The sequence below is a fragment of the Drosophila elegans genome, unplaced genomic scaffold, assembly GCF_018152505.1.
Source record: "Drosophila elegans isolate 14027-0461.03 unplaced genomic scaffold, ASM1815250v1 contig_208, whole genome shotgun sequence".
Classification (NCBI taxonomy): Eukaryota; Metazoa; Arthropoda; class Insecta; order Diptera; family Drosophilidae; genus Drosophila; species Drosophila elegans.
In genome coordinates this window covers 20,371,892-20,384,571 of record NW_024545578.1, presented here as the reverse complement: position 1 = coordinate 20,384,571, position 12,680 = coordinate 20,371,892, and the positions used below count along the sequence as shown (strand labels likewise).

General features: G+C 38.7%; 3 protein-coding genes across 5 annotated transcripts in view; 1 reads left to right on the top strand and 2 right to left on the bottom strand.

The window, feature by feature from the left end:
* The window catches only part of LOC108142513 (putative dipeptidase NECHADRAFT_87110), a 102,583-nt gene that overhangs the window by 59,903 nt on the left and 30,000 nt on the right, over positions 1-12,680 (top strand). The window lies entirely within an intron of this gene.
* LOC108142516 (early endosome antigen 1) lies at positions 2,907-6,170 on the bottom strand. The gene is made up of 6 exons (XM_017266436.2): positions 6,072-6,170; positions 5,571-6,013; positions 4,418-5,112; positions 3,623-3,875; positions 3,303-3,561; positions 2,907-3,238 (listed from the first exon to the last, which is right to left on the bottom strand). The coding sequence occupies exons 1-6, from the start codon at positions 6,139-6,141 to the stop codon at positions 3,111-3,113; spliced, it is 1,848 nt and encodes a 615-aa protein (XP_017121925.1). The 5' UTR covers positions 6,142-6,170; the 3' UTR covers positions 2,907-3,110.
* Positions 6,632-8,714, bottom strand: LOC108142518. Of its 2 annotated transcripts, none has more exons than XM_041707928.1 (3): positions 8,706-8,714; positions 7,622-8,643; positions 6,632-7,567 (listed from the first exon to the last, which is right to left on the bottom strand). In XM_041707928.1, exons 2-3 carry the CDS (start codon positions 8,625-8,627, stop codon positions 6,798-6,800), a joined length of 1,776 nt encoding a protein of 591 aa, XP_041563862.1. In that variant the 5' UTR covers positions 8,628-8,643; positions 8,706-8,714; the 3' UTR covers positions 6,632-6,797. The 2 variants fall into 2 exon arrangements, with proteins under 2 accessions (XP_041563862.1, XP_017121927.1); XM_017266438.2 differs by lacking the exon at positions 8,706-8,714 and having other exon boundaries at positions 6,633-7,078; positions 7,130-7,567; positions 7,622-8,676.

Here is a 12,680-nt window from a genome sequence, read left to right as displayed (position 1 = left end):
ATATCGATGTTTTTCCGCCGTAGTTCGGTCACTGTTAAAAAGTTTTTCGCGGCAGCAGCAGAAATTCAAATTTATTGTTTGCGGTTTTCATGGCGTCCCGGCCACGCCCACCTTTAGTCGATTGGCTTAAAATTAGTGGCGTTGTCTTGCGAATCGATGGGCGTTTGATTAACGGTAGCGGCAAGAGATTGAATCGCTTAAATGACTTAAAAGTAGGCGTGGCTGTGGCTGAAAATGGGGGCAGGGGGAATTAATGGCAGGATAAAAGTCGTGACTATCCAATTACACACGATGTAGGTTGCTCAAGACAGTAAGCCGTTTTGGTTCCGCCATCACTTACCTTTAATTAGCTAATTCCCTTTAAGGTCTTCGCCCTCAATTGTGGTTCGGGGATTACCCGACGGCACACTCCGGGGATTAGAGTTTAGTAATTGCCGAAGAGGACTTTTCGGCCTTGTGTCCTACTGGAGAGCATCGGGTAAATGCCAAAAGAAAGTTGAAAACTTTTTCTGCGGCTGAATATGGACAAAAAAGAGGAAATTACGTCTGAAAGAGACAGGCAAATGTAATGACTGAATTTATGTTATCTTCCATCTAACTCCGCACTTACATTTATCTCAGCTTAACTCGGAAATTAATTTCAATAAGAGTGAAGTTTTGATGGGGTACTAAAAGGCATGTCTCGCATAGATTTCCTTAATTCTTTTTAACTTAAATCTAGAGGAGTTCCCCTCTTCAAAGGAGGTTTCCCATCGCCGGCTAAGCTTAGCGTATTTCAGCTAAGCAAAATGTAAAAAAAACAAGAAATTTATTTGAATATAAGACAATAACAAATATATTTCAAACTTTGTTTTTTAATTTTTAAAAGAGCAATTATTTTTAAGAACATATATAGAAATATTACATGAGCTTTAATAGGAAGTGGCGTTTAATATAATATGTTTAACAGAGATCACATCTTCATAATAAACTGTACAGTGCACTGACAAACTGCGATTAATTTTATCCCATAAACGTTGCTTTTTCAAAGGATGTTTAAACCTCATTAAAATATCAATCTTTTTCCACCAGGCTGCCAGTTTTTAATCAATTTTCAAAGAATTTCCTTTGTTTCACCCTTGCATTCATGCGCCTTTTTCCCATTTAAAAATAATTTATACTCATTCAAGGGGGACAATTACGCCGCAAACAGAGGAGGACAAAGAGCAGTCGGGTGAGCCAGTGCAATTCAATGCGGACTGGCTTCAACCGCAGGCTGCGACATTCCAGTGTCAAGCGTTTTCTTCAAGCAGTGGCAGTGAAAGCCGCACCAAGCCGAGCCCCCCAAGTTTAGTCTCGATTCTGGCCGGGTTAATGCAAAGCATGCAGTCAGGGCCAATGCCATTGCCACAGCCGCAGATTCTTCGCTCCGTTCAACGGATTTTGCTGGAGGCGACGGGCTACGCTTTTGTTTTTCCAACTGGTTGACTTGGGCCACCTTCCATGCAACTGCCGGAGTTGCCGAATGAGGGCTTTTCCATCTTACTGCGAGGCTGTTTGTATGCGTCTGCTGTGGTTTATGTCCTCGTTGTTGACATTTAGTTGACACACACAACACGGATCCTTCCCGCCCCTGGTTGGTCCCTTTCGTCCTCGTCCTGGACTTCCGGCAACAGGCCCGGGCCATGGATCATCGGCGTCTTTGTTTACACATCGCCACCGAAGTTTGCAGCTGCCTCTGCGGCACTCCTTCTCCTGATTGTTCATCGTCAGCTGGTGCGCTTTGTTGTTGCTAACTAGAAAAGCCAGAACGTCCATTCTGCTCTGCGGAATGTCCTTCGCAACACCATGGCAGAAAAATGGCGAATTTATTCAAAATTCTTCACCACAAACCTCAAAACACTCTTATACCTTTCTTTAAAGTATTTATCTTAAACTGCTTAGCTAAAAATTAAATTTTGTTTAACAAAAACCATTTATATCAATTATCAATTAATATGTAATGTATTAAAGTAAATTTTTATCGGTTTGTATTTTCTAAATTCTTTAAAACTTTTTCTTTGATAATTATGAACTCTTCTATCTCCACAAATCCCCAATAAAATAAATAAAAATACAATATTTAATTTAATTAAATATTTAATTAAATAATTTCATTTGTTGAAACGAGTTTTCTGTTTTGGCTAACAAAATTTCATCGAAAACAAAAGGTATATTAAATAAAATGATTTTTTGTGCTGAAAAGTCGTATGTAGTTTTTTTTATATTTTGGAAGCCATTTTGATAGCTTAAAATAGAATTTCTTCCACTGTAAGCCAGTGGTGTAAACAATTTTTGAGAGGTTATTTCGTCTGCAAGAGCCGCGCTCCGCACTTTGTTCCGCTTTGCACTTCATTTGAAGGCAGCCCACCCAACCCCCAGCTAAACCTCGTCGTCCAAGACCAAGGCATCCATTCGCCCAAGTCGTCCTCCTCGGGGCAGTAAATTCTGTTTACCCACTGCGATGTCGTTGTCTTTGCAGTAGATGCATCGCCAGGACAGCTATTTGTTATGTCGTTTGACTGAAGCTGCTGACATTTATCCAGAAACTGCAGTAAGCAGAACGAATATGCAGAGGATGCTGATGCTGCCTCAGATATTAAATCGCCCCCAGGCAATAAGTAACTGCGCAGCGTTTTTGTTGGCTTATTCTAGCCTTGAAATTGTAGCGCACATAAAGTACAAGAACGGATGGACAAATGGGATTTCCTGAAACTCCATTCATTTTTAAACATTTCTCTAGTGCTTGCAAGAATTATGTTTCTTTATTTCATTTAGTGACCACTCTCGGCATATATATTTCAAATTTCAACCGTTGTTTTTTGCCAAGAAGATTTTTAGAATGTAAGTCAAAGTAAGTTTGGAAATAAACTAAAAATGGCTTCTTGTTTAGAAAGTTTTCAAAGTTGCTCCACCATGACATGATGGACTGAAGACAATTTGTCAAAGTTGAGAAACAGGAAAGGAAACCACAGAAACTAATATTTGTGTACCCTTGCATTTGCTTAAATTTGATATTTTAGACTGCATCTTAAAGTATATAAATATATTAAATTTGACTTCAATAATGAAATGACATTTTCGGAACACATTTATTTTCGTCTTGCTCCGGGTGCAGGTCTAAATGGCTTTCGACGGGATTTTGAATCAACAATAAGTACAGATTGTCGCTTTAGGAAGTTCCGGGATGGCACTTCATTGTCGTCGTCTGTGGTGGCCACTGTTCACAAAATGTTTTCGAGATGGTTTAAGTACATTAACAGGTTGACTCATATCAAACTTACCCGCCGCTGGAGCCTGTTCTGGAGAGGATGAGGATGTGCCCGCAGCTCTTTGGGCACGCCCTGCGAACAGATTATAGTAGCACACGGGCATGGGCTGTGGCTTCTCGCCCTCGGGAGCGGATGGGGACTTGGGCGGCTCCGCCTTGTACATCTCCTCCTCCTCCTCCTCATCCACTATGTCCAACTTGGGTATCTCGAACGGTGGCACATCCTCGGATTTGCTCAACTCTTGGCAGCGTTTAATCTTTAGTTTGAGTATCTAATGCGAATGGATGTGTCAGTACATATATTAGTCCATCATAAGAACCCTTTTTGCCCACCTCAATCATATCCTCATCTTCGGCAGTGTGGGTCAGAAAATTGGGCAGTTCGGCTACGCTCACATGGAGCTTCCTTTCGGGTATCTCGATGTTGCTCTCGTCCACTTCCTGCACCTTAAAGATCATCTCGCAGATGCGTTCCTTGAGATACTTCAACACCCCCATCGATTTGCCCGCCTCGTCAGTGTCCAGTTTGCGATCCTGCTCCTTGGCGGCAATGCTGTTCTTGATTTGTTCAATGACCTCTTGGTTTCTGGAAAGAAATGTGAAATATATAAAATAAATCATATATAAAAGCAAATATTGAACTTCCACTTTAAGGTTTTAAAAGTAAGTTAATCAATTTTAGTCAGTCGAGCCTATTCTTCGAGATATATACTCAGGAGTAGTAAAAATAAATATATATTTGAATTACAAATTTTACATTTCAAATTAAGTATAAAATAATATTTAAATTTGGTATGGTATAAAACAATGATAATATAATTTTAAGATAATAGCATATATTCCAAAAAAAAATCAGAATCAAACGTTAAAAGAAAATCGTTTAGTTTCATACTTTAAGTAACTAAAAAAAAAACAATAAAATATAAAAAAAAATATTTAAATTGGATTTACTAAGATTTGTTCAGGAACTTTTATGAGGTTGACAAAAAATCATCGGCTAAAATCTAGTCTACATATAAATTATAAGAATCAGAGTATAACAGCTATTTCACTACTTGTATTATATGAGAATTTGTATTTTAAAAATTTTAGCGGTTACGATCCCTGGTTCTTTAACAGTGCACTTACACTTCACTCTCCTTGACATCGGAGAATTTCGAGGCCTCCAGTTCGCTGCTTAGAGCCTCGCGTTCCGCCTCCAGATTGGCCTTTTCCGCCTCGGCTGCCTTCCGTAAATAGTTCAATCGGGCGGCGGACTCCTTTTGGGCACTGAATCTTTCAAAGACCTCGAACGGCGAGGTGGCGCCGGAGGCCTCCATAAGCTGCTTGAACAGGGATTCCATGTCGCTGGTCACGCTCTCCAGTTGGGACACCGGCTCCTCCTCGCCGTTTTCCGTCTTGGCCGTGTGCTGGTCGCCCGAACTGGATCCCACACTGTCCTGGTGGACCAGTGTCTTGGTTTCGGCAAAGAGCTTGCGCCCAATCCGCTCCAGCTCTAGTTTTCGGGCCTCCACCTGTTTGCGGAAGTCGAGAGCCTGCCGCTCCCTGGTTTTCTGCGAGAGATTGGCCTGCTGCTCCTGACGCTGCAGGATCACCTTGGCCGCGTCCCGCATCTCGACCGCCTCGTTGTGCACCTGCTGCAGTCGCTCGATCTCCGCCTTCTGGTCACTCAGTGATGCCTCCAGCTCCCGCAGACTCCGCTCAAAACGCTCCGCATCCGTCATCAAGGACGCCTCAATGGAGCGATACTTCTTGCGGATGTGCTCCGCCTCCATCCACTGCACATTGGTGCGGTGGATCTCGTTCTCCAGATGGCAAACGAGCTGTGGGGTCATTTTCGAATCAGTTATCAAGCAACTCATTTGAATTTGAAGATACTTTATATTTTTAATAATTAAGCATATTCCCTCTTTAGATAAAAATTAATTTTTAAATTTATAAACAATTTTCAATTTAAAGCAAATCTAAAAAGACTAACTAAAATAAAAATATTTGAATTTTAAAATAACTTTTAATTATAGTTTAATTCTTATAAAAAAGCGCTTTCAACTTTTCTTTTTTACATTGTAAAATATTTTGGTATTTATATTTAAACACAGAATGAACATAAAATCTTCTTAAAATTTAAATGCAATTTCTTTTTCCAACAAATGTTAAAAAAAATATTAATCTGCATTAAGACAAGACTGCCATTAAATTTAATCATAAAAACAGACAAAGAAATCTATATTTGAATTTTATTTACTATTTCCCTCAATAATTCAAGTCGTAATTTTCTTACCTTCCTATTGGCATCCTCCTCGAGGGTTTCTGGGGGCTTTTCACCCAAGTTTTGGTTCTGTGCCTCCTTGTTGGACAGCAGACCACGATACTTCTCCACCAGTTTACTGAAGTGCTGCTGGCGGGATTTGAAGCGATGCCGCAGAAGATCCATCTGCTTGCGACTCTCGGTAATCTTGAGATCAGTGAGGAAAATGGCATCGTCGGCGTTTTTAGCCCCCACAGGATACGTGGCCTTGCCCACAATTAAAGTGGGCGTGCAGCTCTGAGCCCTCCGGGATTCCCCAGTGTGCTCCTTGATGACCACTGGTCGTTGGAGGGGATTTCGCAGTCGACTCGCCTTCACCGTCAGCTCCTTGATGTCCTTTTTCAAAGAGCTAATGGTGTCGCAGTTGATGCGGTTCTGTTTCTGCCACTCGGCCGCATTAGCCGTCTTTTGGCCATCTGTAAGGACTCTATTTATTAGTATTGCTTTACATGTTGAAAATGCTAGCTCACACACCTGCCAATAAAATGCGCTTCTTAATCTCATTGATTTGTCGATTTAATTCGTTCAACTTGTCCGACTCCATGGCTTCATGTGTCTGGTTTACCCTTTTCGAATTGGTTATCAACAAATATGCCCTCTGAACTGTTTGTTAAATCGATACTACTGTTGTTGTGGCAACAATTAAGTTAACATTGGGCACTGCTGGTTGCTAGCGACTGTAGACAGTACCTTAACTTAATAAATTATAATTATACAAAATATTCAAACACATCAATGATCGAATTTAAGAATACTAAATAACTAGAAAATATTGTTGCATTCTATTAAATTATCAAAATAATTGAAAAATATTTTATTTCTTGGAATATCACATTTTTTGAACCCAAGACCTATCGATTGCAATGTTCATTTTGGGAAATAATTTAAAAAAAAAATGTAAAAGCTAAAAAAAAAACAAGATTTTTTTTTAATAAAAATAATAAAAATTTACTAGGAATAAAATAATATTTTTTTTTCAAAATAAATTCGATGCTTTTAAAAATGTTTCAAAAAATTAACACCCCAGGTTATTTCGCTATAATTTTAAATACTTGAACAGCAATATTTACAAAATATATTTAAAGATACCACAATAATTTATCATCAGCTTGAAGCATGCCCCCAAACGCAAGAAACACCAAGGATTTCACTGGGAAATCAACTAGAATGCTGGAAAACCAAAATGTGACATTCAACACACTATGCGAAGCGAGATAGGAGCGCACTGTTCCGGACCCTGGCGACGAACTCGGCGGCGTGGCTGGGCTCCCGGAAGGAGCAGGCGATCCTCTCCAGGGTTCCCTTGCGGCAGGAGGCGTAGTTGATATTGGTCCAGCGGCAGCTGTACGAACTATTGGACATGTAGTCGATGCGCCACTTTTTGTCCACCCGCATGTGGATGATGAGTTCTCCAGTGATTCGGTCATGTAGTATTATGTAGTAGAATCCGTGGAGCTCCCAGATTTCGATTTGACCCTCGCCTGAGAAGGAGGGGGAACGGTAAGGGTTTGCAACGGAACCTGGTACTTTACCTTGCCGTTTCCACTCCTTCAGTTTATTGAAACAGAAAAGCCTTACAGGTTGGCTAAACAGTATCCTTCCATTCTGTTGAGTGTCCGCTATATTGGCTATAGTTTTTGGTAATCCAATTACTTCTTGAGATGACTTATTTTGGACTTCCGAATCATCGCTTTCGGATACCTCACTAAAAACTGAATCCTTGCTTACATTCAAGCCATTGCAAGTCAGTCCTTCACTGGCATCAATTCTGTACATTATGGGGAGTGATGGTTCCTTACTCGGACCTCTCATCATGGGTTCTCCGCAGCCCATCGAATTTTCTTGAACTTCTTTTCGGCTGCTCTCTGCAGCTGGAGTCAGTTGAAATATATTCTGCCTAAACACTCTTGAAAAGTTTAATGAGCTCCTAATTCTTTCAAATCGATTCAATCTGTTCTTATGAGAATTGTCTAAAAATAAAGCTTTGTTTAATGCAACGAAATTTGTATATACTGACTACTTACCATTAAAAGATGACTCTAACCTTTTGAGCATATTCAAGCTCAAGATAAGTGCCTTAAGTGATCTGGAGGCTTCCTGTTGAATAATTTCCTTGGGGCGGGTTTTCGTCCACCTTATTTGTCTATCCCCAAAAGAAAGCCTGACATTAGGTGTCCAAGTTGCCTTGATTCCTACCAGGGAACTTATAATACCAAATTTAGGTCCTGGCTTTGCTTTTTCCACTAATGGAGCAATCAATTCTTCGATCTGTAGAGTTCTAGTGGCTACGCTGCCAGGTAATTTTAGTTGTTGTCCTTGGGGATCTTGGGAATCTGATTGTTCACTTTTGGATTCTCTTATTTCTTTAATTTCTGGCAAAACAGATTCTTCATTACTGGGCAATCCTATCTCTTTTTTCTCAAGTAAATTGAATTCGTCTAACTTCGTGGTATTCTGTTCTTCTATCGGAGCCAAATTCGATTCGTTCATCACTACTAAATTAGGTTCTTTGACTTGTTGTATTTTTGGTAGTTCGATCTTCAGTTTAGTTGTATCCTCATTCTCAGCTACCTTTTCTATTTGCTCAACTTTTGAGTCGGCACAGGCCATTTCTAGTTCCGGTATAAAGTACGGCATTTTGTTTCGGCTTTCTTCGGAACTCTCACACTTTGACCAAAAAGATGGCTCTGCTTTGCCAAACAAAGAAAGTTCCCCTATTCCACACTGAAAAGGTAAAAGTTCCCTCACCTCAATATTCTTTCGCAACCGATCGATGATATTGAAAGGTGAGAGAAGTGCATCAATCGGTAAGCTGGGAAGGTTGCAGACCACTTCAAAGGTCTCATCCTGGGTGGTTTCTACTTGTTGAACTAAGTCCGATGCCTGGAGATTGGGCAAAGGTGTATTACCTTCGGATGGCTGAGGGTTCAGCACAGAACAATTGACTTTGATGTCCAATTGTGAGTTCTCGACTGCAATTTCCTCACTTTGCCCATCTGCATTTGATGCATCCACTTGGCTGTGCAACATTGTCCAAGCTAGGTATCTGTTGAAAAACAAAACAAAATGTATAAAAATTGACTGAAATTTTTAACACAAATGACTTACAGCTTATTGAGTGTTGAATCAATGTGAAGGAATTTCAGTTTTATTTGACCTAGAAATAATTGTTATATAATCTTTAAATCATAAAAAAAAGAACTATTAAATCTTAAAATCATTTTATTTAAAATAAAACAAATGTGAAAATATTATCTATTGGGTTGTTCAATCAATTATATTTTTCATTGTGTTTCAATAAGCACAAAGTTAATTTTTTCTTCTTGTTTGTGAATTACGAACTTTAAAGTGAAAACAGAGAGAACAGCCGTCATTTTATGGTCTCGTTTCTCACTGTTATCGTAACTTTTCATTAGTTTCAGGTCAGTCTTCTGCTGCCATCAGTTGAACATAACAAGATACAAAAGGATTCTGGGAGAAACTTTCGTTTATTATTGTCCGCACGCATGAGGCACTTCGGCCCCAGCGACTAATTACAATTTGCTTTTTGCCCAACGGAGCGTATACGTAATCATAGAGACGGGAAAAGGAAGCCAGCATGTGGAACAGTCCGCCGTGGAGTGGGAATCAAATTACGTTGACAACAATTTTCCGACGGCATTTTGACGGACGAAATGCGAATGGAAACAAAAGCACCTGAAGGCCAAAACAAAACATTGCCCAGTCTCGACTTGCTTTTCTGGGTGAGATGAGGATTCTAAATGTATATAGATGAGTGCCCGCAGCTAAACAAATACGCCAGGGACGAGTCAAAGCAAATAGCGCAGGAAAAATATTTGAATCTGAAATATGCATAAAATGCGGGAAAATGAATTCAAAGCTTTGCGAAATAAATACAAAGCGAATGCAAACAAAATGGAACATAAAAAAAAAAAGAAAAACCTGAGAACAAAAAGGGAGGAAGGAAACTTCCATTCTCAAAGTAAAACAATCAAAATTTGCGCACCATTAAATTTTGTATTGTACTGGTTCCACCAAAGTTTCCCCAGCGTTCTCTTGAATTTTCCCCGTTTTCTCGTTTTTCCAGTACTTTATATACTCGCATGCTTGTATGTGCTCCAAATTGACTTTCTGCTCAATGTTCAAAGCTTTGATTCCCGTGATTCGTTTTTTTCTCAGTCACTTGGCAGGATTTTGTTTCATTTTTGGCTGAAGCTTCTGGCATCCTTGTAGATATTTTGTTGACACTTATCTATTTGCAAAACCGATCACAGCGCAAAAACAGCGAAATGTCAGCTAAATTGTGGCACAAATTGGTTTTGATTTATGACTTTGTTTTCGCAAATCCAGCTTTAGTCGAATTGATACAGATCGGAACTCATGGACAAAGCTGATTATATGTGGTTTATGATATGTTTTTTTATATCTCCTCTGAATCTAATTAAATTTACCATTAATGGTAAGCAAATGCAATTATTGTTATATTTGTTTAAGCTATGCCTCGGGGCAGTCATAAATAAGCATTTGTTTAATATTAATTAGTGTGTCTGAAACTGCAAATATTTTTAAATTATGTGCAATTTTTAGTTGATTTAATATTCAATAACAATTGTACTATACCATATATTTTTACTAGAATGGTCATTAATTACGGTATGATTTTTTTTCCTTTTTTATAATTGGTTTTGTGCGTTGTTTCATATTTAGGCAGCGTCAAGAACTTAAACTAATTATATCTTTATTGATTTATTTATGCAAAAAACTGAAAAGTTTAGAAAAGTAAGTGTTTTTATTTTTGTTATGCAGCTAATTTGAATAGTTTATGATTTCTACTTTTCGGACATAGATATTTCTTGGTTCTGGAGTGTGAAATACATGAGTGGCATTAAAGCTTAATTTAATATTCCCATAGTACCTGCTCCATCAACAGTATCTAGTTGAAGTGCCATTAATTTGGGTGGTTAGCCAACCAGAACATATACTGGTATAAAGGTTACATTATATTGAAATTTCTAAAACCAACTTAAATATTTAGCTCATGGTAACCCAGGCTCTCGAGTTAACTTCCATCTCTCGAGGACGAGATGCAGGCCACCTGGCCGAATGTAACGTAGTAACCTAGGTGGCCCAGGTGTGACATTCTGCAGCTCTGCCAGGACATGCTCCGAGCCCATTAAAACTAATTACTCATAATCATTTCGGCTACTGCTCGACTGCCTCGGGGAACCCGTACCATGACTCTTGGCGAGCGACAGTCACAGCTGCCACATACACATTGAAATTAATTAAAATTAAAACGGGAGTGCTTGTGGAAAATGGAAATGGAAATATAAATGAAGCTCCGCGAAGCCTGCACATGTGGCGAACTCAAGTCCTGCCTGATTCCCATGAAAACGACTCAACCGCAGATGATGGAAAAATTAGTGGCAGGCAAAAGGAGCACTGGAGAGAAGTCAAAGGCACAAAGTCAAGTGCGCGGCGACCGATGAAAAATCTCTGCAAAATTAATTAAATTCTGTAATTTAAGGCACTCCCCGTTGACATCACCGCCTCCAACGGCTGCACTCAGTACGTACGACGTATGTGTGTGGCTGATGCTTTTATCATGATTATTATGCTGTGTCTCCCCTCAGGCTCTCCGCACCTGGGTTCGGTGACCTTTCGTCCTGCAATTTAACCGTCATGCTCGGCTATGCAGACTTGGTCCACATGCCTCTTTCGCACTGCCGAAAATATTGCATTTTAAATAGAACAGAATGGTTTGCAATTTCAAAAAAAAAAATTCTATAATTTTGTATATAGAAGTACAACAATTCAGAAATATATTGTGAAAATTTCTGATCGAACAGACTAAAACTTGCTGAAATACCGATTATCTCGTACTCGTGCTCAAGGCAGGTATGTGGTATGTAAAAAACTTTTAACGCCTTTTTTTCAAAACTACGTTTTTTCAAGTCGGTGCGTTACGTTACTCAATAAGTAATGACCCTAATTTCAAAAATTTTTAAAAACATGTTTTCATTGAAATTAACTAGATTTGTTTCTTAATTAAAGATATATATTTTATAAATTTTTTTTTTTTAAACCTAAATTCGATTATAATAAAGACCGTAACTATTAATTTCAAATAATACATTTTTTTAAATTTTGTATATGCTTAAAAATTGTTGTCTCCGTAAGAACCGTTTTTAGTAATATCAAAATAATTATATACTTGCAACAGAATTCATACAACTTAGAGCAATCCTTATTAAACGATTTTATGATTACCAAAGAAATATAGTTTAAAACTTAAACAAAAGTTTGGTCAGTGCATATGTTTGCTTTTCGACTTGGCCTGCATTAGTGTATGTGTGTGTTTGTTTGTGTATGTGAAGGTCCTGCAGGCATCACATTTCTCCTGCCGTCGTCCGCCAGATGGCGCCACCTCTGCAACGCTGTCAAGCGCAACGCAGCGCAAAATTATTCTAATTAGAGTGCCCCACCTCCCGCAGTTCCGTGATATCCTTTACAGTGCCTTTGAAATGTTATTCAGCTAGATAGCGAGTGGGACAGAGAGTTCTGTGTGTGTTTCTAATTTGCCCGTTATTTTTCTGGCTTTAAGCACTTTAGTTTACCAGCAGTTACACTCCTTGCAAAGAGCCAATGTGTAGGTGTGTGTAGATGAAAGATTCATTTAATATGAGTTTGCCTTTTAAATTTTAAATTGAGATGGAATATTTGAAATCCGACAGCCTAAAGGTCGAACATATATGTTGTAATACCAAATTTATACATATATAGGAATATTTTCTTTGTAGTTATTTTTAAAGGTATTCATCTCCAAATCTAAATTACTGCGTTTAAGTACATTAAAAAACAACTTTCATTAATATTTTACTTTTTATCATATTTCTTAAAATACTGGAAGAACTAGAAATGCTTTTATATTTTCATTGTATAATACAATAATACATTATTGTTAACGAAAACTCGTGACAACTTCTGCCACCTGCAGAGCGAAATTGCGACCCTCTAACTCGTCAGTTGGACAGCCCCTGAAGCTGTGACAAAATGAATTTTTTAGATGTGATGGCAAGCAGA